General features: G+C 43.2%; 1 protein-coding gene across 1 annotated transcript in view; it reads left to right on the forward strand.

Moving 5' to 3' along the window:
• The window catches only part of LOC139208647 (membrane-associated guanylate kinase, WW and PDZ domain-containing protein 1-like), a 128541-nt gene that overhangs the window by 49417 nt on the left and 53725 nt on the right, over window positions 1-25399 (forward strand). The window contains exon 2 of the mRNA XM_070838374.1: window positions 8977-9093. Within this exon, the coding sequence (XP_070694475.1) occupies window positions 8977-9093 (117 nt within the window). The remainder of the gene's footprint in view (window positions 1-8976; window positions 9094-25399) is intronic.

A 25399-nucleotide genomic window follows, 5' to 3' on the forward strand; every position in this document is an offset into this window, starting at 1 on the left:
GTTCTTAAATCTACGAGCCAATCAGCTGGCTTGTCACAGGAGACTAATACTCTCATTGGTCTTGAAATGCCACCTGTCAGTGAGGAGAGGCCATGATGGAGAGGTAATTACCCCCCAAATACTTGTCTGTCACTGGCTTATGCACCAGTCAGTCAATAATCACATCATTGACTTGTGAATCTCAGCCTCAGAGAAACTTCGCACAAAGGAGACCTCGAATGGTTCACTTTGTTTCCTGCATGGTCTGTGGGGATGCAGTTAGTTGTAAAGCACGTCAAAGCAGTTCGCTTGTGCCTTTCGTCTGGACCTGAGTGTTAATGCCAACCACATCTACTGCAATGCTTGTTGGCGGTTCATCCAAAGCCCTCCTATGTGTCAGTGGATGATGGATCCTCTCATTCACAAGCCGCTCCGCAGGCAGCTTCAGTCGTGCAGGCCCATACTGTGTGTATGTATCCTCACAAGAATACTAATAACATAGAACTTGTGGTATTGTGTTCAGTACTCGCATAAATCACGATACAAGCGCAGCATTTTGTCGCCGTCCTTGGCGAAGGTGATGCTGATGCTTGTCACATTAGGAAGACTTGTGTAAAAAGTGGACTTTGTAAATAAAGGCGCACAAAGACAATTACATGTTAAGCACCAAATCTACCGCACACACACACACACACACACACACACACACACACAGTCAGACCCATAAAAAAATCATATGCTCGTGCTCATCTCCGTTCACTGTCACAGTGCAGCAGAGAAATTGGCGCCTCTGCTGCAGCCTTTTTGCTGCTCTGCGTGCGGAAATGAATCCTCAGAGGATTTCTTTTCCCTCTGTGAAGGACTACGATCAATGAAAGCAATCTGGAACATAGTAAACAGGCAAGCAGCTCCAGGAGACACAACCATATAGACAGGACTGAAAACGAGTCAAAGATTTAACCCTGACCGTCTTGCATCTGGTGTTTTTCTATCTTGCCTCTGCAAAGATCAGATGTCACCGGATAAGAATAGTTCTTTTTCTTGTTGTTCCTCAGCTGGACTGACATGACTGTAACGGGTTCTGTGACTTGTGCGTCTCCACAGACCTTGACCACAGTGTGAGCCGTAGTGATTGCCACAGCTCTGCGCCTGAGTTGAGGCTTGCACATGCCAGCAGCTCAGGGAATTTCAAGAAACATGTTATTGTACAGCTAAGTCACTGGATTCTGCCTGTATGTCTTCTCTCTTTGGGTGGATAATGATTTCAGAAGCAATTTCTGTAACAATCTCACAAAAAAAGCCCCAATTCGTACTTGATTAGGTCCTGGGTATAGTTCATGATATGAGTTTTTATTTGCCGTGCATGGGGGGGGGGGGGCAATAGCATCAGTGGTTACAATAGACTTGACAAAATGGACTGTTTTAGCTCATGCTGTTAGAACCGTGGACTGATAAAGTGTTTCAGTGTCTGAGTGTGTTTCCTCCTCAATTGAGAGCCTCACCATCTCATGCAAGCATTGATTGGAAAGCTGCTTGCCTCCTGCCACGACAAGCTAAGCTAAGAAAATGCCTTCACGTGCATTTGCAAGAATCCGTGTACATGAGTACGATAGTATCTATTACTATCGCAATCACCAGAAATGCCCCCCCACATGCAGCAGCGCAGACAAAACCATCCCATAAACTGGGACGCACATCTCAGAGCGCTGACTGCAGTCTCATACCTTTTGTCATACATTAGAAACACCTCTAATATACTCTTCTAATAAAACCTACAAAACAGAATTGGGCTCTGAGAGACTTTGAGCTTCTTCTCCTGCACAAGCTCTTGTTTACTTTGGATTCAAGCTTACATTCGTTTTTTTTGTTGTAATTTTTGTGGTGTTTGCATCCATCCATTTATACAAACAGCAAACAGCTTTATTACGTCATGCATGAAAAATTCAGTTACCAGCTGCTGTATTTTGCCCGTTTTCTTTACCTCGTCCTGCTCGAAAAAACGATTAGAAAGTTATTTCTGAGGCTTTCAACATAAAGACCTGCATTGATAACGTCATATGGTTGTTTTGTAGCTTTAAAGTATTTGTTTATGTGACATTTCAGTTATTGTGACCACCTTTGCATCAGGATTTTGGAGGAGCACATTTATACTGATACATGTTCCAGTATTACTTTGTCTGTTTCTGTCGGTGAGAGCTCTCCTTTATTTTTGTAATATCACGTTAGTCCAGATGGGGGCAGCAGACTATGACAGGCTGTGACCATCACCACCTTCACCACGGTCTGTACTCATCTGGCAGCTGTTGCCATGGATACATAGCCCGGACATTGCTGTGATGCAAGCCACATTTAATAGAGGAATATAGGGGGTAGTGTTGAGCTCAGAGACACTGATGTGAAAGGCACACACACACACACACACACACACACACACACACACACACACACACACACCACCTGTCTGCTCTGTGAATTTGAAAGATATTGAAAGATAGGTCCTTAAATCTGTGCAGCACGGTTCTGCTACTGATTACAGTGCTGTTTTGTAGATTAGTCACCACACATAAAGATCCAGCTTGGTGGTGGGTTAGTTGCCGGTCCTCACCTGAACCTGCATTTAACAAGCAAGATGGAGAATAAGTCACTGACCAAGGGTCAGACTGAGGCTCTCTCTGACTTCTCTACATGTCCCTTAATAATCATGACATATGGTGAGCGCTGATGAAAATGTTAACTGTAGATAGCCGCCGCTGGCTGAGTCAATTAAACGGTGATTAGCCCTGATTATCTGATTAATTGGAGCCACGGACGGCTTACACTTTAGTCTTGATTACTTAAGACATGACTTTGGACAGCCTGTATGTGTCTCATAGCTAAATTTAACTTGTAGTAGGTCAGGTTTGAATGACACAGATCCGTTTGACTTTAAAGCCCACTTCTTTATGATGTCCCACTTTGGAGAAACTAAATTTAACAATAAACAGCCCACTGAAAGAAGGCTTTATTTCTAATCATAGCTTCTGCCTGGCAACATGTCCCTTGATGTTAAAAAGACAATTGAAGAGAGGAGGGGGGGAAAAAAAAGTTGTTTGTTACCTTGTATGCCAGACTGTTTGTGTATTCTACATCGATACAACACTCAGTGCCCAGCCAAACATGGTGGCGCTGCCAAATCTGACTTGGCTAAGTGTAAAACAGGCTGGCACCATGGCATATGACTGTGTTTTCTGCTTTGTCACTTAGACTGGTGCCTTGTGTTAAGAGGATGACTCTGTCTACCAGTGCCCAGTGTGCTGATTGAAGTTAGAACATTTCTCAGATGCCTTTGCATAAAGACCCTTTCAAATAGGGTGACTTTTTTTTTTTTTCTGGTTACCAGTGATACTCATGAGAAAAATCTAGCACACACCACAGTCCCCTGTGTTACTTCCAACCCCAAATATACACACTTATGTAGCTAAACATCACTAAGAGACTACATCCATGCTAGTGGCTCTGTGTCGGTTAATCAGCATGATCACAGTGATGCAGATGTGCAGCAGGTATTATGTTAACATCTTAGTTTTGTGTGTCAGCATGGTAACATGTACCACTAAACAGATAGTACAGCTAGTGCTATATAGTTTTGCAGGGAGTTTTCATAACCAAGTGCCAAAGTGGGCAAATATTAATTTTGATGCGATGATGGCTTTACATAATAAGTAAATGAATCATCAATGCTTTTGTAGCTAATAATCCTGAGCGGGACATGAATGTCTGTCTGTACGCAATTTCACAGCAATCCATGCAGTAATTATGGAGACATTTCACTAAAAACTACTGCGTGGTTTACATTTGTCAGAGGGAAAGTTGAGGAAAAGTCAGGTGATCACAAGAGTGAAGAAGATACCTTTGGGAAATGTGAATGTTTGTACTCAATGTTTGTTAGTCCATCCGATGGATGTTGACAGTTTCAGTCTGGATCAAATGAGCGACAGTGCTATCCCCTGAGCAATGGTGGTAGCGTGGCTATATATATATATATATATTTTATATTTTATATTGTCATACATAAGTTATGAACAGTAATTCAAGGAAAATACAGCCCCTCTTTGTCATATGAATGTTCCTCTGGAATGACACGTACAGCATGTAAAACTTCCACTGCAGGGCTTCTTCCAGTAAAAGTAATCAACTGTAAGTAAGTTTGGATTTTGGCCTGAACCCAGGCCTTCAATTGACAACCTCAGCTACTTTTCAACCGAGTAAGATTAATTTCAGGAACGGCATTCGGGACATACAAAGACATCTATGTAGCATAAATGTAGCTGTAGGTTTTGAATATCATGCAAGTTACTGGGGCTCTCCACTATGTAATGACACTGCTCATCTGGAGCGTGAAGGGCCTGTAGAATTCCGTGACTCCTGCCATTTCCAAATCAGCAGAAATCGGTCAAACCTTTACTTTCCCACTACGAGCAGCAGGATCGAGTTTCAGCGAAGTTTGGTTTTTTCCATGCTGTGAATACAGATGTCAACAGCCAGCGGAGGGTCTGGCTGGTGCCATGTCTGGCACTGCATGTCTGAGCAGGGCCTTGGCTGGCTGATCAGAGCTGAGGGGTGCAGGGTGGGCTCAGTGGGAGATGCCTGGAAAGTAGTGGAGCTTTTCACATTTCAGCTGTGTCTAAAACTCTTTTGATATTTTGTCTGGCTTACTCTGATGTTCTCTTTTTATGTGACACACATAGCCTTTCTCTCTCTCTCTCCTCCTTAAACCCCCCCCCCACTTCCCTTCTGTCATGGATTGCGTGTCTCTTTCTCAAAATCTTGCTTGTTTAAGGGGGCTTATGGAAAATCTATAACAGGTGGGCTGTGTTTGAAGGATATGTCTTTTCTAATTATGTGTTTGCAGAAGGGTTTGGGAAGGTGGCTGCTGGGCCGAATGCTCTCCCAACCTAGTCGTGCTGCCTGCCTGTTATTTGTTGCCTGTTGATTTCACATAATCAATCAGTTAAACAGTGCACTACAAAGTCACCTGAAGTTGTTCATCGGTGCTGCACCAAAGATATATTATACAATAGATGAATCATGTGGACACCGAAGCATTGGAGTAAATCAGACCACGATAAGGCATCAGAATCAAAATACTTCAGTTAATCTCCACTATACAAGCAACTATGTTTAAATATCTTTGGTGTGTGTTGTGTGTTAGGTTAGTCTAATCAAGTCAGGCCACATCCAATCAGGGCCATTGTGCTTTGCAGTAGCAGTTAATGGGCTTATGGTGTTAACGTTCTCGACATCGGTTTGACGGAGCTGACTAGCTGCCTTAAAGGCTTAAATGGAGGTGAGTCGTGATCTTCTTGACCTTCCTGGATACGAGATGGGTGACAGATTTCTGGTGAAGCATCCACAGGATACTGATCTCTAAGATAACACGGTGAACTGTATTTGCACCACAGTTGGATCAACCTAGACCCAGTTTTGAGCCAACCAAAAGACTGAAATCCACACATTGTGGGAGCACTTAAGGAGAGTGGTTTTAAAGTAGTCAGCTGTTATTTTAAGTAATGGACAGGAAAGAGAAAAGAAAAGGAGGAAGGAAATGTGGTGGAAAGGTATTTGATGTCAAACCAGAAACAACATATTATGTTGGGTAGCCACAAAATGAGTTTTGAGTTGCCTCCCAGACCCCATGCATACTTTGGTCTCAGCCAGCTCCCCAGCACAGGCCAGTGAACTGCTAGTGGTCAGTTATCTTCCTCTCTTTGTGAGGGCATTGAGGACACTGGTCAAGGTAGTGTGTATTCTTTTTTGCATCAGCACACATTTAAAAAAAAAAAAAGAAGACAAGAAATCAGAGTATGATGATGTGCAGGAGCTGGCTACATACTTAAACTGTCTGTTATGGTTGACCTGAAGACAGAATTGTTTGAATAATACTTCAATATATCTGCCAGGCGATGGGCCAAACGTGGTTTCATGTCAGTACTTGACACTCGTTCTACTAAAAACGAAATATTGACACCAGGTGCTGATCAGTAGACATCCTGTTAATCCATGTCATCACTTCCTGATTGCAAAATGCCCCAAAAACAGAGGGAGGAGTGACGGTTCTATCTACGGAATCAGCTCGTTTCTGAGTGATTACCTTTCCTGCATTCATCTCTGCTGCAGCCCTTCAGGGCCCCATCATTCACACTCTCCTGCCTTTTTGAAGGATTTCTGCTCATTTTCATTAAAACGTTGTTGTTTTCAAGATAAGCATACACAAAGAGAGGGTGAGGGGAGGGCTACATCTGTGTAACTGGATTAAAGCTTATGTAATAGCTGCTTGAGGTGCTGTTGCTTGCACGCCAGTTATCAACCGGATAGGAGGCCCGAGTTAGCTTTCTTAAACACTGGTCACATCGTCCAGTGTCCAAAATGAACTTGAACTCTGACTCATCTTTAGAGCCAAAAGCTTGTTGCCAACCAAAATAACTTTTTTACCAAGCGCATAACATAACATCAAACTCTCCCCTTTACTTCCATTGGTACTGACAATAAACGACATAGTTTATTGTCAGTACCAATGGATTGACTTACTCATTTCTGTCATGGTTCACAAGAATCAGTCTTATCAGCTTACTTTGCTTTTTCTTAACCAACATTTGAAGGCTATGATCGGCTCATTGGTCAGACTAAAATCAAATAGCCTGGTATTGTAACCCCGGGTAACATTTGCTATGATGCTGCTTGCACATAAGCAGATTAACAAAAGAAACATGGAAATGAATGGTGGGAGCTTTGTAAAATCATTTTGGGCTTGAGGTTCAACGTTAGATTTGACATTTATACAAACACCAAACAAACTGAAGCTGTGACTTTTTTAAATGTATGGGAGGGTCTAACAGAACCCCCCCCCCCCAGCATTTTAGTACCTTGACCCATATTTGGGTATAAAAGATTGAATGTCTTGGTCTCTGCTTTGCCAATTTTGACAGTTTTTTTTTTCAGTCTGTGTCCTGGCAGACTCCCAAGTTTATGAAAATACAATATAAAAATTGCTGAAGTACCCATTTAACATTAAAGGGGAAAAACATGAGTGATGGGACATTGTAGTGACTGTAGAATATGTGAAATAAATGGACATATTACGCAGGGAAACAAGACTAATATGTGCATATATGAAAACTGGGTATCCGTTGCCTGTGCTGTTGCCTGAATCCGTCTCAGTAGTGCTCTCATCTCTTCCCATATGGCCCCTTTGGTAAACCTTCTTGAGCGTTGTCATGTTACAGATTTCCCAAACGCAAAACTCAAACAGCCAGTCAGGGGTCTGCTAGCGTGGAATGCCCATTGCTCTCCAGTAATTGGTGTGCACAAGAGCACATCAGGGTGGCTCTCTTGTTGGCCTGAATGTTGGCTTGTGACCTGGTGTGAGGATTACAACACAGCGATATGTGCGGATGGGACGGAGCCAGGAGCCGAGTTTCCTCCCAGGAGGAGCTTAGACGGTGGGGCAAAGACCCAACCTTTCCTTCTGGACTGTTTACCAAACAGCCACATCGTTTGTTAGCGATGAGACTAATTATGGTAAATCAAATATGTCACTTATTTCTTCAGTGAAATATGTTTTGGAGACATGGGCCTTAACCACATTTGCTTTCCAACAATAAAACATAGTAAAGGATACATTTACAAGTCTGGATATAACTCATCCATGCAGCTTCGCTTTCAACAATCCTATTTGCTTGTTTTTTTATGAGAAAACACAATTATCTGAATACTCGTCTTAGAGAATTGACATTTTAAGACAATACTGTTTGTTAAAAGCAGTAAATGTTTTTTTTTTTAGTTTTTTTTTTTAGTGAAGACACATCTCAGTATGCAGTATGAGCCTGACAGCTTCTAAACTAGACTTTGACTATCTGCTTAGTAGCAATGTGAGCATAATTTGCATGTATTATGCATGTACTCCATTCTTGTTACTTATGTTGATAAGAATGACAGACAAAATCTTGGGTCACGCTAAAATAAAAAGCCGTCATATCATGTCTGTGGGGGATGTGCATGTTGTGCCTCAATTGTATTTTTTTTTAGCATGAACCTACAATCATTCTGCCAGCCAGTGCAGAATGCTCCTCTGTACTATGCTAACAATCTCAATCATCTTATTAAGCACACACACGCGCTCACACACAGACACACACACATACACATACACACAGTTTCCATGGAAACAGGATCCAGGGCCTTTTATGACTGGTTGTTTGCCCAAGACAACTAAAAATGGTCTAAGCAGCCATGCAAAGATGGGAGATAAATCAGTTGGATAATAAATAATGGGACATGTATTAATAAAGAGCACGATAAGATGTTTGTTGTTGCCTGAAGCAGTATTGTTCGAGAATTTAGATCAAGACGTTGTCGTATCCATCAGGTGAATTATCGAATTTTCTAATTTGCGTGGCATTGTACATCTCTCCTTTCTTTCCGTGGTGTTGTCAGGCTGCTTGTGCTGTGTTTGCACACACGTAGCGCCGCCTGTAATGTGGACACTCGCCGTAGTGGCCACACACAGACACACATTCAGAATCAAACACACGCATACGGATACTTTCCAGCCGTGCTGCCCTTCGGTAGCCTAATGTGTGTCTGAGGTCCAGATGGCGTAGCGGCAGGAGGGCTGATTCACAGTGCTAGTTGTAGTGCTAGCAGTCTTAGTTTTGGCTAGCTCTGACTGGATGGAGAGGGAGAGCCTGCAGCCAGCTACCCCTCTGAGTGACAATGGCAAGTGTACAATTCACGGCTATGCACTCAGCATCCAGCTTTGCTTTGATTGCAAGACAAACTTGTGTGTTTTCTTTGTGTGGGAGTGAAACTGTGTGGTCATTCGCCACTTCACTGTGAATTATAAGAGCGTCATTTGGACTCTTGTGATGTTTGGATATCTGTTGGGCTTAATTTTTTTTTTTTTTGTTGTTGTCTTGATGTAGTCACCATGTGTTTTCCTGTTTGTGTCCACAATGACAGGAAGTAAGCTGAACAAGGACCTGAAGCATTATCTGAGCCAGCGCTTCCAGAAATCCTCGCCTGACCACGAACTGCAGCAGACCATTCGAGACAACCTCTACCGTCACGCCGTGCCTTGTAAGTAGACGCCTGACTCTGTTGTTCCTACTTTCTCATGTCTTACATCTCTCTCTGCGCTCTGCTGTCTTCTGCGTGCCCCGGCATTTATATGAGCCATTCTTTCCTGAGGATACGCGTTGCACAGTCTTTACGCACTTGTTGTGAGTTCATGCAGAGCATCATGAAAAACAAAAACCCTGATGTTAGGCGAGTGCGAGCCGTCGTCATAGCCTCCTGGCACGATCAGTTCGAGATCCATCTAATGATAGTGTGTGTAGCTGCCTCACACTGACACTTTATTTTTCTAATTAAGCCTGATTATTGCAGTCTAATCTGAGCATGGGTCCACTTGCCTTTCGACCAATAATGGCTCTGCAGTTTGCCGGTCTGATATCTTTATATCCTCCTTCGAACTAACCCCATGTTGTGGGCTGATGGGTTTTATCACACATCATCCATCCTCATCCCCAAATGCACTTTTCCACCTGCCTCCCAAGGCGATAACAAGCAGCGAGTTGATACAAAGTCAGTCGCCCTCCATCCATTCAGCTAGCATGTGTTTGCTTTGCTAATATTGTCTGATCAGTTAGAGGAAAAGTCTGGTGACTCCACAGTGAACAAGCTAGCAGCGTCTCATGTCCACAGGATCAATAGCACCAGTAATTATAGGCGTTGTGGTTTCATTCAAGTCCCTCACCTTCTGTCTCTTACCAGTATCTCCTGTGCCAGAGCTGGCCGGACTGTCTCAAAGATCTAAAGGCACATTTGTTTTTTGATGCTGTGTATTTTTCTTGTAGCTGCTGCTGCAAAAAAACCCAGAAGAAGTTGGTGCTAAGGACTGTAGCATTAACACAGTAATGGTAATGAACCATGCTGCATGATGTCAATTGTGTGTTGTCCCTGATGTGCATATAACACTGACATCAACTGCATGGGCCAATCAGAGGCAGGTTCATCATTGCCATGATACCAAAGGGGGGGGGACAAACAAGTAGATATGAGGTGCTACTGCAAAAATGACTTGGCTGTAAACAAGTTCCATGTATTTTTTTATTTATTTTTCTCCTCTTCCTTTACACTGTTATATATTATATATACTATATATATATAATATTTAGTGAATGCTAGTGTTTTCAGCTCTGGTGCTGTAGCTTCATGTCATTTAACACCATCCATAGACTCCACCAGTGCACTTTAGACATATGGCATCATTTCATACTTTCCACAAAAATAAGTATTTGGAATAACAAAATTAAAATTTGCTGTATGGAAAACCTCCTAATTACTTTTCACCTTTTCCATCACCATATATTTTCCAAAGTCATAGCATATTGGATTTGTTTTTGTTTTTGAAATAATTTCCGAATTGAAAGGGGGCCCGTCTCATTTCCCCAAGCCGATGCTTTTCCCCGTAATGGTTCTCATCCGTTGGCTTTTCAATTAGTTTATTTGTGGCCCTCTCACACAAATTACTATCTGTGTTCAGGAGGCTTGTTTAAGAGACTTTATCTGCATTACCTCCACTGCCATATGTCAGCCAGACACTAGAGGTGGATTGGGGGTGGGGTCTGGCCATAATGACCACTTTAATCACTGAGTGGTCTATGGCACACCAGTAAAAATCCCAGTGTTGTTAGCAGTAAACAAAGCATGAAGGTGTTCCCCAGACCATATGTTTTATAGGACCGTTTTAGAGGAGTTTTTGTTGTCATGCACTTACACAGGAGGGTGACACTCTCACTGGAATATTCAATTTACAAATACTCACAGCTTAATTTTGTTCCCTTCGTGTTACGGGAGGGGAGGGGGGGGGCATGTTACAGCAGGCACAGTCCATAAATAAGTAGGCTCTTATGCCCTTCACACTCGCAGAATACAAGACCAGCGCAGCAGCCGTATAGGAGAGGATTATGCACATTTATGTAGTGCTGTGGCGTGAGTGAGATGGATTTTCTGTGACTGCCTTGGCCTGTTTTCGTGAGAGGTCAGTGTGTGTCCATGTTGACGTATGTCCATAGGTTGTTCAAAGCTCCAACCACGTGCATGTGTAGGTGTAGGTGTGATTATGAACAGCAAGCAGGTGGAGAAACAGATGGAGAAGTGTGTCTGTGAATGTTGGGGCTTGTCCCGCCTGTAAATCAGGCAAAATAGTCACCAGCCATTCTGCACATCCACGTGTAGAGTACACAGTATTATGAATAACAGTCTATTAAAGTCTCAATCTGTCTTTTTTACTATGAATGTGAACCAAATTCATATAATTGATAAGAAGGGAAAGGGATAATTATCATTTTGTGCATTTGTCAAATGCTTAAAAAAGCACTGTTTGTTTTTTGAGCAGTGTTGCAGAAACATAAAAGAAATGAGGTTAGCCCCTGTGATGTCACTCAGCCTCGAGTTTTGCATTTTGGGCGTCGCCATCTTGGTTTTGGAACCAGAGGTGACGTTCATTCTGCAAAGACGTTTGCGTCCGATTGGTTAGGTTTTGGCACGACTCGCCTTTTGATTAGTTAGTCATGAGGTAGTCCCACCCTAAAGCATGCCCGGCTATCCTGTCTGTAACTGAGACCATGATTTAGAAAGTGAACATCATCCTGCGTTGAAGCCGACGTGACACTAGCGATTGAGACCATGAGCTCATCATTCATGCAACACTTTTGAGGGACTTTTCCCTTCCTGTTTGGACACTCTTTGAGTTCTGAGTATTACTTTTAGTTTAGAACAGTTAAATTGAGAAATGATCTTGTCACACTGTGAAAGGGAAAATGAAACATAGACTGCAAAAAGACGGTCCGAGACATGACTAACACAATGTGAATTTCCACTGGAGACTCGGCGCGTGTGGGGCGATGAAATTCATGTCAAGTCCACCTTCTGCTAGTTCTCCTAAGATGTATGAGTTTTGTGAAGGTCGTTGTGAACATAAACCCGTCTCCTTACTCACATCCTCCTAAAAGTCAGTTGTTCCCATAACCCTGTTAAAATTTCGAAGCACAGCACTCTCACCCTCCCCCATCTGCTGCTGAGGCGTCCGTCGGCTTCCCTTGTGGTCACCCCATCCGCGAGTTCAGCATTCCCAATCTCCCATTATCCCCGCCAGCCCTCCACCCCCTCTATCCCGCTCTCTCATTCCTGACCCCCCCAAACTCATGACACCGCTGCCTCTCGCCTCCACTGCTGCTTCCTTTCTCCCTCTGTATCGCTCCTTCTCTCTCGGTTTCCTGCCAGTTGATGGGAGCAGTAGCAAGAAGGGAAGAGTGGTTAATACCTGATTTTAAAGCTCGGCATTCTGCATCTACGAGTCTCGGAAAGGGAGCTCTGGTCTCCCTCTGCATCTGGGCAAGTAGCAGTGCTGTCTACTGTGGTTGTTGTGATGCCGATGACTTGGTGCTCGCTTCCTCAAATGAGCAAGGTTTGCAGAGGCTTGTGTTCACGTGCGTGTGTGATGAATTGCGGGGCTAGCAAGCGCAGACGATTGGACGACCCGTATATAGGCTAAGAGGGCGGCTCGGAGGGGAGGTGGGGGGCTGAAGCCGCGGGGATGGAGATGGGGGTGGGGTGGAGTTTGGGTGTGGGAGGGGGGCACGAAGGGGGGGATGGGTGGAGAGAAGAGAGAGGGAATGAAGAGATGCAAAAACACTCACACACACTCAAATCAGCGCCGGTTCTCGCTAGCCAGTCGGGCTAACATAAACATATGTGCACATATGACTTGTGGTTGTTTGTGACAGGAGTGTGTGGTCCGATTTGGGCATGTTCCTGCCTGTGTGTGTGTGTGTGTGTGTGTGTGTGTGACTGCAGTGTATACAAATGCAGCCTTTCTGAGGCTGGTTTGGTGAGGTTACAGATTGCATCCACAGATGCAATCACATTGTGTCACCTGAACAAAAGAAATGCTCTGCCTCACCGTGCCATTCCTAAAGAGCAGAAGGCTGCAAATCACATTTAAAAAAAAAAAGAAACAAAAGCTAAAAGAAGATTTTGACGTGAACTTCACATTCTTCTGGCTGTGACTTTCATCAGGCTAGAAGCCGGGTGTATGTCAGTCAAATACTGTGTGTGCGTCCGCTGTTTGACATGCTTTACACAAGGGATGTTGCTTTTGTCAAGGCCAGGTACTGTAAACACATTTGAACATGTCTCTGCAATGACAGATCCTTCCTGTTATACCAGTTCTCAGTTGAATTACATGATCACAAAGCCAAGTTCGCTTTGTCCTGCATCAGGCTTCATCCTGCAGCTGACGTGATGGCCACAGTTGGATACAACTCTTGTTACAGTTAATCTAGACTTGGGAATCACTGATGCATCCTCTGCTCTGACTGTCTGTTGACCTGAGTGGACCTTTACAGTACGGCGGCACGTTCAGTAAGGCAACTTTATTACTGTCTTGCTTAGTCTTGTTCGTTTACTGATATTTACGTTAAGGGTCATTCATGTTGGATAGGTTTCCCTTCTCAATTGCAATGGCTCCTGATTTCAAACTTTACTTAATATACTATATCTATATATCATCATATACTCATCTGTCCAGACATTAGGAATCATCTTTCATCTTTCTCATATTTATATTTTCCTTATATCCTTCAGTACTTTCTATTCTTGCTAAAAAACACTATAATTGAGACCCCAAATCTAGTATTTACATTCAAAATTGCTTTTGCCTCAAAAGAGGAATCATGAAATGATTTAAACTATTCAGTCCCCATAATGTTGCATGTTGGGGGAGAAGTCAGACCCCGAATAGCCTTCAACTTTAACTTTTGCAGTCCAGAAAACCGTATGTGACCTGAGATCATTATTGAACTACAATGATGCTCTGAATACTTTGGAGCCCACTCAGTGGTTAAGACTGAAGAGCTTCCAACTGTGATCTGTCAGTCCATTGTATGCTCAGCTGATATTCTGTGGTCCAGTTCCACTAGTGATATCCCTTGACTAATTTTCTTTTTCTATTTGGAAGTTTTAAGAAAAGCTTTGCTAAAGCAACACACCTCTTAATTCCAGCAATTCTGTTTTGCAACAACCATGATTGTACACTTGACACTGAAGCCCTTTATGCACAATAACAGTTTTCAATAACAGTTATCTAAAACCTAAAAGCATGAAAGACCATTCACAAATATAGAGTTAGTCCTCTGAGCCGTATGACTGTACCCAATCAAGCATTTGTGGTGGCTCCAAACTTTGACTGCTAATGTTTGTTCACATTTTCTCTCCTATTTTTGCCGTCCATCCACCATAAATGTGTTTCAGACCCCGTTCTTCTACAAACCACAACGCAGGACCAGTATCAGCTTGATTACATTTGGGCTTAGGGGCTCCCAGCATGCTGCAGGTACATCTGAAGGAGGTCGTAAAAGGAAACAATAGGAGCTGCATTAATGCTGGTGGGGACGTTTTTTTGTTTAGCTGACACCATTGTCGTGTCAAAGGAGTGTTGTCAAACAGAGTGAATGATGGGTGGAGACCCCAAATTCATAGCCCCCACTGCCCCACCCACACTCTTTCGCATAATGTATTGTGTCCATGCACTCCATCACTCTTGTGCTCAAATGCAGGATGACAGGCACGGAGGTAGTTTGAGTAAATGATGCCTTTGGCTTGATGCAGGCAGGATAGAATGTGTTTCTAACTGTGGATGCTTATTTGTTCCTTTCTGTGTCTGAGTGTAGTTTGACTGATGGGAAACAGTCAATTTCTATTTGTAGAAATGGATCATACATTATATGTAGTTTTACATGTGTGTATGTAAAGTGTGTGCAGTAGGGGAGCACAAACCAGAGTGCTGGATCAACACCTCTCTAAAACTATTTCAACTCAAGCTGAGCATAACCTTCATAATGGATGCTGCATTAGACCTTCTTAGTTTTAGAGTTTCTTAGAAAGCAGCAACTAAGAACATAGTAGAATGTTGTGGGTTATCATTAAAAATGATCATTAAATTAGTCATGATAATGCTGTATTGCTAGTATAGCTGTTGGGTAAGACTTTTTTGTATGTCTGGATGCTGACCAGCCTTTTTTCATGGCAGCCTGAAGAGTGATGAGCTGTGTCTGAACTCTTTTGGATACTGCTGCTATAGTATCAACTTGATTTTGTCTTTGAAAAGCTACTGAGGAAAGTTTAATTTCTCCCAGCTGTGAGTTTCATATGGATATTGAACCGTGGAACAAAAGCGTCCATCAACACCACACTCAAAAACCAAGTATACTATATTATGATAGTATTATTATTATGATAGTATATCCGTATACTATCATCTTTGAGTTCTCTTGACATTGTAAGTTTTCCTTTCTGAATATCTGCTTCGATTTTTGGTAGGGATTTGGATATAAAGCTTTTGGGACCCAGTTAAGGGATATCTGAAGGCGAACAGATCATCACACGACCTTTGACCTTCCTCCATTTTACATTTTCTCACTGCTCCTCCCAACCCCCTCCTCAGACCACAGTGCATAACAAATGAATCCTGCACAATCCAGTTGCCTTTTTTGTTCAACATTTGAATGCACATATGTGTGCCAGTTGGCCAGGTTGACTCATCATAGTGAGGTTTTTTTAGTCCATATTTAATCTTGAATCTTGTATTCTAAGACTCTTCTTCTCCTTTTTTCATAGTTTGCTCATTCACTATGACATCCTGGTGGCTTTTTTGTTTCCACTAGGTCTTAACCTTTATCTACCGAGGTTGTAACACCTGTAATTAATGATGCAGAACTTGTGTATAACTGTTGAACTTCTTTTGTGTCTGACGTGTGAAATGATACAGCTCTAGCTTTATTGTAGTCCACGCCTCCCTGCCCAGCTCTTGTCACAGATCTTTTTGCCTTTAGGATTCTTCCCCTGACTCCTGTCTTCTTCGCATGTTGGTCAAGGATGAGTTGTCTGGAACTTGTTAAACACCCAAAGTATGTGTATGAGTGTGTGTGTGTGTGTGTGTGTGTACGTGTGAGGACATCAGTGTCTGGGGAAGAGCACAAAGAAACCGAGGTGTGGGGAGAGGATAAAAAAAAAAGTGATCTGTGAGGACAAGAAAGAATTGGGGTGAACAGCCAAGAGAAGGGGAGGGAGTGAGGGAGAGAGAGAGAGAGAGAGAGAGAGAGAGAAAAAGAGAGAAGGGGGGGTGGGCGGGTGCATGTGGGTGCCTGCGAGACGGGAGACAGCGGGGCTCAGTCAGTGAGAGAGAGAGAGAGAGAGAGAGAGAGAGAGAAGCCTAGCATTGGTGTGTGTGGGTATGAGACGGAGCGCATTATAAGCCAATGTGTGGATGCTGCTTAGCTTAGCTCCCATTAGCTTAGCATCACAAAGCCAAAGCTGGACAGAGGACAGACGCACAGGAGGAGGAAAAGGGAGGGCGGAAAGGAGAAGGAAATGTGAATCTGCACTGGTTTTTCTTCCACTCATCCTCACCTGATTGGATTTTTTTTTTTCCTCCCTCTGTCTCCTGTCGACGTGGTGTTGCTCCTGAGGGCTGTGGGGGAAGGAGAAGAAGCCCCTCACAGGCTCCTTAACTGAGGTATTTTGTTTGGTGTTTCATTTTGAGAAGGGGCTGAGGGCTGCTGTGATTTGATGGTTGGGGGTTGGGATGGAGAGAGATGGGGAGGCAGGCGGCGAGGATGGCTGTGCATCAGGCGGAAGGCATCAGGGGCAGAGCGAAGGAGACGGAGGCACATCGCTGGCAGTAATGGAGGCTGATGTGTTGTGGTCAAATGGAAGCTGTGTGTGTCTGTCTGTGTCTGTCTGTCTCAGGTATGCGTGCGTCTGTCTGTGTGTGTGTGTGTGTGTGTGTGTGTGTGTGTGTGTGTGTGTGTCTGTGCCCCGGTTTGATGCCTGCGTGTGTGCAAAGTGTCACTTCCCGTGTGTGTGTATGTACAGTATGTGTGTTTCTGGTGGAAGCACTCCAGCTCTGCGATGGCTGTGTTAAGGCTGTGTGATCTGTTGACATGCCTGATCATATTGGAAGCCATTACCTCCAGCAGAAAACTGCTGCCTGTCTGTTTGTCTGTCTGTCTGGGGCTTCCAGGATGCTAAGGTTAGCTGCTACCTCTCCTTCATCCTCCCTCTTTCTTTCTCTCTCTCTCTCTCAATCCATCTCGTGTCTGGATGACCCCCCTCCACCCTCCACCCCCCCCATTTCTATCCCTCCCCTCCCCTCCCCGCCCCTCTAAATGTATCATTTTAAAGCCTCTCTTTTCCATTTCCATGTTGCTGTAGGTAGTAGGAAGCCCGTGGTGTTTTTTTTTTCTGGGTGGAATAAAAAGACAAAGGCCGGCTGTGTGTGTGTGCGGGGGGCATTTTCCGGCAGGGTTCTGGCTGATTTAGCTTTACACTGCACTAGTGGCCCTTCAGGTTTTTTTGTTTCTTATTCTAATCTCTCTCTCTCTTCCCTTCCCCCGGTCCTCAGACCTCCCCCCCCCCCCCCCTCCTCACCCCTTCTCTCCATCCCTCTGTATGGGAATCATTTAGAACTGAAAGCATTGCTTATGAAGGGGAAAAATGGAGCACGTCACAGGTCCAGAGAAAGGCCTGTTTTGATCTCATTGTGGTGTGTGTGTGTGTGTGTGTGTGTCTGTGTGTATCGTCTCTTCATTGCGAGCCTCTTTCAGCCAGCTGGAGCAGTGAAAACACCCTCCCCCTCGACTCAAAACACTCCATCCCAAATGAAAGGCATCCGTACCAATCATTGGAACCATAACAAAAACTGCCCTCTTCCGCATTTAATTCCTTGCCACCACCACATTGGGAGGTCTCTTGAGCTTTCTGGGGTTTGAAGAATCAGGTGGCATGGTTGGGGTGTCTGCAAGGCCGGATGGTGGACTGTATAACCCCTCATCCTCACCACAAAACCAAAAAGAGAAAGAAAAAAAACCAAACAAACCCAAATAAAATTTAAAACAAACACCTAGCCAGAATGTAGATAGAAAATTGAGGGCTGGAAAATGCTGGAATCTGTGGCCTGTGCTTTTGGTTGGATTAACCCTTTACTGGGACAGATGGCTCCATCCCCCTGCCGAGCTGACAAACCGCAGTCAGCTCGACACCCCTCCTGCATTCTTGTGTGTGTGTGTGTCAGTGTGTGTGCCTGTGTTTCACCAAAAAAAACACACACACTGGTAGACTGGCTGTGGCAAAGATGGTGGACGGATCTGTTTTGGTTTTGGGATGTGACGGGAGTCTGCTAGCCCTCCCCTTGTGTTTGTGCATGTGCACGTGCATACAGTCGAGTGAGCGTCCTGGAAATTATCCATGAAGACATGCCTCAGTATCTTCTTGGAAAATGTGGACTAGCTGGCCAGCTTGACATCAGGGCATGTTTATTTGAGGATTTAGAGAAACGCTTCTGTAATAGCTTCTGCACAACAGTTGGGTATATGAACGGTGCCAGATTTTCAAGGCAGGGCCATTATCCATGTTGTCTTTCTATGATCATCCACCAGCTACAGACAATATTCTTTATATGGCCACTTACTTCAGCAAGGCAGATAAACCCAAGATAACCAGCCAAATACGGGCAGTTTGAAAAAATATCTGCCAGATTAAACCACAAAAATTTGATATGATTGAATGATATATACCCTCATGCTTAATGTGTGTCAGCCGCATCCACATCCTGTTGTATTTACTCTGACTGCCATAAGAGTAAAAAATACCTTGCAGTGTAAAAGTCTTCATGTATGATTCACTGAGGTTCTTGCACAGTTCTCTGGCATGCTGTAACATGGTAGATGACATGCATGCAACGAGTTGGACTGGACTCTTTGAAAGACATACAGAGAACTAATTCAATCCACTGCGAGGCCTGTCTTTAATGTAACACAGTCATCACATTTCATTTCAAAGCAGCGTGATTCAGAGCACGGGGCAATTTCACTTAATACAGTCTTAAGGAAAAGCATTTGCTCGCTATATGTTGAGGCACCCATCTTTATTAGAGAGGGAGCCGGAGCTGTTAACGTGCACATCACATTGGCCCACTGTTTCACCCCTTCGCTCCACTTCGCTCGTACCTCAGAGTTATCCTAAAACAGAATAATCCAGACTGTAACCTGCTCCTGACTTTTTAAACTGAGCAAAGTGAAATGTTGCTTTTTGGCCATTGGTGTTTGTTTCAAGCGTGTTGGTTTGTTTTATTCCACACGGCCAACATTTTCATGTTCAAGTGGATTTTTACACATCAAAGTCTGCTCGCAGGTCTCGGGGAGTACTACTGCATATGTGAAAACAGTTGTATAAAGCATCTCGTGGCTCCAGAGGGAGCTGCGTGAAGTCTGATAAATTGCCTCAAGTGATGTCTCTTGAGTCGGCGTCAGTTGGGGCTGAAGACTACAAGTTTGAGAATGGAAAAAAAAAAAAAAGAGGGATTGTTAGTTAGAGAGGAGGGAGCTTACCAGAACTCTGCAGCCTTCTTCTCAGGCTTCATTAGCCGACTCTAGCGTAACGCAGCCGAATCTCGGATGCAACTGTTTGCGGCGCAGGTGCATTGTGGATAATGTAGTTGCCAGCCAGGAGGAGGGATGTGAGGACTATTTTACATTCTGCTCTATCGATTTTTGAAAGCTGGTCATCATGAGTCAGATAATGTTAGTAGGTGTTCACCGCTATGATATCTTTTAAATGATTGTCAGTATGTTTTCAGTAGCATACAGAATATTTACAAGAAACATTTGACTCCTGTTTTACTGTATATAAAATATTAGACAATCTTCATTATCCTTCACATCTGGATTTTGGTAGTTTGGTAGTTTAAGTGAATGTGGTAGCCAAGGGGAATAAAGCAGTAGTTATTTGGTGTTCTTCTGGATTACATGACATCATCAACATCAGAGCGGCAAAATGGAGTTTGGGCTTTTGGCAGGACTTAGTTGGCGGCTTGAGAAAAACCACAGCTGTCCTCCAGTCAAACCCGAAAGCAGGAACAGTTTTGCTCGGCCACACAGGCAGTTGTCACATCTGCCAAATGTACTGGAGACAGAGAAAACAAAAAAATGAGCAGATCAGAGGCTGGGTGGAGGGGTCTGCGGTATTAACTTCCTTAATATTCTTTGTATGAAAGGGAGAGTAATGACTAGTGGCTTAGAGATTAAAAGAGAGAGTCGCCAGCGTTAACAGATTTGAAGAACCGGACAAATGAGAGGGCCAGTAAAAGTGGGAACAAACAAAACATGGAGAGAAAGCAAAGAATGAGGTGGAGGAGTGATGGGACCAGAAAGGAGCGATGGAGGGAGGGGGGCAGCGGAGGGAGTGACTACCACAGGTTTCCTGTGCTATCCATCGGGTCATGCTCACGAAAATCTTAATCAAGCTTTGCAGATAACAGCTTCTTCTCTAAACTAGCACATACATTTAACTCTGTCAGTGATTCACATCTTACCCATTGTAGGAAAACCCAAAAACGCTGTCAGAGTTAGTGAGTGCTACCATTGTTTCCATGTCAGTCGCAAACTACTTAAAATGCACTCTTTCAAATAACTCCTGTCCTCAATGACCTGAATGCCAGCACACAAGCCGAATAAGAATAGCTGGGCCTATTAATAGAACAATTATGATAATGAATCATTGCCAAACACATTTATGATGGCCTACTTTTGACTCATAGCACTGATCACTTCACCATGGCGGATATGCTCAAACAATTTACCCCCCCCCCCCCCCCCCCCCCCCCGCGTGCGCATGTTTTGTTTATGTGTTGTTTGGAATCCTGCATTTTGCGTTGCCCAAGAAATGAACCCACGATGCTCTGAATTAGAGGTGTTTTTCCCCTTACTGTGCATGCCATGTCTCTGAACCCTCTGACTTTTGAAGACAATTTGTATCTAGGTCATACAGTAGTCTGTGTATCTGCTGGTGTGGTGTGGGCATACGCTGAAGGCCTGCCTCAAAATGGAAAGATGGGTCGTGATGGAAAGGACCGTTTTGATTATTGGTGTTTGAGATACTGTAAAGGTTTCAGCCCAGGATCAAATTATTTGTGCAGCTGTTTGAAATGAATGATCAACACCCCAACTGCATCATTTTGTTCGCCTTCTTAGCTTAAGCAGACATGTTTTTAAAACCCAGAGCTTTAAGGCACGTCCTGGATGTCACAGTGTTTGAGGAGGTGTGTTTCTTTAAGAGCCTGACTAACTCGTTTGATCAAGTCACCTGTCTGCCGTATGTTAAGCAACTCCAGGTTCAACTGGCTGCTGGCAGAGCACAAAGTACCTAATCTTTATTCGTTCATATGGTGAGTGATAAAGTTTGCAATGTCAACTAGATGCCAAAATCATCCAAGCTCCAATAATTCTGTTAATATACTGGATAGATGCAAAATGTGCTAATTACAAGCACAGAATAGCTGCAGTCTTTACGAACGCATAACTATACAGAGTATGCATGCATTAACCCACTTAGTCTTGTTTTTCTAATTGATGATGTTATGTCATCAGCGGTGACACACCGGCTGATGACATGTGTGAGTTGGTCAGTGTGAGTGTTGCAGAGTAGACGAGCATAGATCATTGTCAGATTCAGGCAAAGAGATTTTCTAAATAAGTCCAAGTTGGTTATAAACGCACTCCTTAACAGTTTTATCCTCAGGTTTCCTTTCCTCCGCTGCCTCGGTTTGGTTGGTAGTAACAACCACTTTGCCAGTTGGGTTCTTGGACACAGTTTGAGAATTTGTCCTCATCCAAGTTTCATTGGCAAATCAGCACATCTGTCTGTCTGCATTTTTTTTGCTTGTGGATGTTGACAAAATTCATTTTTGGGAGGAGCAGTCTGTCAGTGATACTCTCCTCGAAGTCTTAGGAGCCCTGGGGTCAGAGCAAGCTCCTCCTCCAGGTTTGCCCAGCAAACAGAAAGTCTGTATATTTTCTAGTGTTCTGTGGTACTGTTACTGTATGTTAAGTCACAGAAGGTTTATTTCACCTTAAAGAAAGAATTCAACAAGGAAGGTGAGCAATTCTGAAGACAGGCTCTATAAATATGGATACTCGCCATTACGGGACTAATCTTCATTGTCTGAACGGTGACATTCAAGGATATTCAGACAAATTCACCTGGCTGGATTTATATTTTGCTTGTTAAGACCAGCATAAAGCCATGTTCTCTCTTTTTTCTCTGAAGCTTTGTGGGTGTTTTGGAGGCCGCAAAAAGAGAAGGAAACCTGGAACTAATATGAAAGCAGTGTTTCAGTCTGGTTCACTTGCATCTTTCAAAACCAAGAAAACAGTTCGATTTCAGCAAGCTGAAGAGACACTTCTGAAGAATGCCAGCCTACCCCACAAAACTGGACCCGATGAAGACGTCAAGGAAGACAGCTCCTCAGCTCCCAGCGATGAACCCAAAGTCATCCAAGAAGTCAAGCCCAACATTGTCCTTGTGGAGGGAATTAAATGTAGGTCACTGCTAAAATGCAAGGCCAGGCCTGGGGGATATGAGGGCCCAGGGTGCTCTATTGCTCTGGGGGAATGCAAGTGTAGGAAATAAACAGATTTTTCACACATAGCTATTTTTAGAAGCTGGGTTGTGGATGTGTGCATGCACGTACACCCTCCCTTTTACATTTTTTATGTGTTTTGATGCTTTTGTGTATAAAAAAAAAAAAAAAAAAAAAGATAGCTAATTTTAACACCATGTGTTTTTGTTGTGTCAGTTGTTGCCAAGCTGAGCCTCTCTCCTGCAAGCATTTCTGTCCGGCCCTCTTGCAAAATCTAGAAATTATCTCTGGAAAAGATCATAATTTATCTCTCAGTCTTTCACTGGGTTGTGGAAGACGTTAGAGTGATGCGTAATCGAATAATGTAGACATTTTGGTCTTTCTTATAATGTCATTGTACTCTCAAATCTAATCTTTGTGTCATCTTGTGCCTTCACAAATGTCACAACCTTAGTCTGAGTCTGTCATGCCACTAGAAGGGCAGATGCTCCCCTAAAATAGTCTGCCATCAATTAAATATAGATGAGGTACTTGGATTTGTCAGCTAGTGAGTTTTAGTTGTGCTCGAAGAAAGAAGAGGTGAAGGTATTCCATATATTAAGCACATTAAAGCGATCCATTTTGTTTCACAGCATTTAAATCATGAGGTCTGTGTCAGGATTTACATGTGAGTAGCTTGCTCAGTGCAAGACATCCGAACTCTTTTATCTCTAATTTATTCCCTAAAGGTAGCACAAGAGGCCTTCTATTGTTCAGCACTAGCTACAGAGACGACCCATGACGACAGTGTACGATGAAAGGAAACGAATGTCTGTGCATTATGCAAAGTCTTAGCTGGAGTCTTTCGGGGAACTCTACTTATAGATGGTATAGTTTTGTTTTTTTTCCATAGATTTGTTATTATTAGTTGTATTTATATGTAACTGACTGGAATAACTACGTATTTGCTATTGATATTTGCCCGTGGTATCATATGACAACACACGTAAAAATACAAACCACCCACAACCCCATTGTTGCCCTTAAACCAAGATATGGACTCAAACACAACAGTGGAGTCAATTCACTTGAGATGATGGGAAGATGACAGGAAGGAGACAATTTGATATTGATCCTCTGTAAGCTGAGTGACAGTGGAGACAAACTGGGAAGGCCAAGGTCACAGCGAGGGTTGTGACCAGTTGCTGTCATGTATTGATTGTGGTTTGAAAGACATCATGGTGTAACCGGATCTTCTCTGTAGTTGATAAGCCCAATCCTGAGCTACTGTGTTGAGAGGATGACATTTTGATTGGCAGTACCAAGGTGACCGTGACACGAAACTGGCGAGCACTCACTTTTGAAATGGCGAAAACACTGTTGTGTTTCATAAAAATGTAATACTTCACATATGAATTGAGCAGGTTTGTAGCATTTTCATGTGTAGTCCTGATCTACTCATGATCCAGTTAGCGTGTTTAAAGTTGCATTAATAAATTTTTGACCACTAGACATCAGAAAAACTCTGAAAGCAACACGCTTAACATTACAATCCCACCTACTTCTAAAAATCTTCACTAATTTCTGGTTTACTTTGGCTCTCAGCTGTTCACTCGGACTGCTTGAGTTTGGTTCTTGGAGCGTCTTCAGGAGACAACTGAGGAGTCTAAATACTGACTGAATGTACAAAACAAGGACTTGCGAGGTTCAATGTTGTTTTTCATCGGGATTATGAGTACTAGTAGCTCTTTTCTCATCACAGGAACATATATGGTTTTTGCCCTCAGCCCTACTAAGCTGTTTACATGGGTAATGAAAATGAACATGCGTGCAGTTGTGCATACTCCTGCTCTCACCTGTGTCTGACAGACGTTCGTGCCCATGTCAAAACATTGAAAAATGAAACCGCTTGTGCCGTTTTGCTTCTTTGTGTCAGAGTTTTCCACTGGTGGTTCACTTGTTTGACCGTACAAATGCAGCCTCCCTCTTTCATCTTCCTTAAACCCCCTTGAAAAGGTTGGAATTTCAGAATATATGTTGCTATCCAGATCTTTTTTTAAGAAAGGTGTGTTTGTCCTGCCTAAGCAGAAATGTGGGCTTTTCTTTTGGCCCTGCATCTGGTTGGTTTGCTTACAAGGCACACAGCTGACCGTAAACAGACAAGAGGCCGTGTGTCGCAAATGTGTGTTCCGAATGTGCTGTATACATGTCCAGAGGCTGCTCCTAAAACCTGAATAATATCAGCATTATCCCACATGTCTTATTAGGAAAATGCTACATTTGGAGTAGGGCCTAATTCAGAGTATGCTGTTTGATGATCTGTGTCATATGTGGAATAATAGTGTGCATGTAAATGTAGTGATTGGTGCTTTGAATTTGTGCAGATATGCGCTAATATCAGCCATATAAGACAATGTTACGCCTTGGACTTTGAGGTAAAAAGGGTTCAGAGTGGTAAAGATATCTTTTCACAAGTACCAGGCCTTCAAATGTAATTGGTGGGAAATAAGGTAAACAAAACTTCGCTCTTAATCAGCGGTAATTTATTTTGAAGTGATATTTTCTCACATTTCTTGGCTTTTAATTTCCATTTTTGTTTTGCTTGTTTGTTGAAGATCCATGTACAGTGATGCAATTTTCATTTGGCTTAAAACTAATTTCCATATGTACTCAATTCACATGTTATTTACACAAAGTGATATTTAGCATACACAATACATATACACACCCATTCCTGTCATGAGAATGTGTTTTCACTAGCAAAACAACCCCCACAAGCACATTTTTTTCCCTCCTGTGCCATTTCTTCGGTTTCAAACAATAACTTGCAGAAACTGAACTGAAATAAACAGAAGAGAGACACAAGAATCAAATATTTCTTTGTGTACATCTCTGTTTCAACCTTCAGCTCCTCTGTTTTTGCTG

Source organism: Pempheris klunzingeri, chromosome 2 (assembly GCF_042242105.1).
Source record: "Pempheris klunzingeri isolate RE-2024b chromosome 2, fPemKlu1.hap1, whole genome shotgun sequence".
Lineage (NCBI taxonomy): Eukaryota > Metazoa > Chordata > Actinopteri > Acropomatiformes > Pempheridae > Pempheris > Pempheris klunzingeri.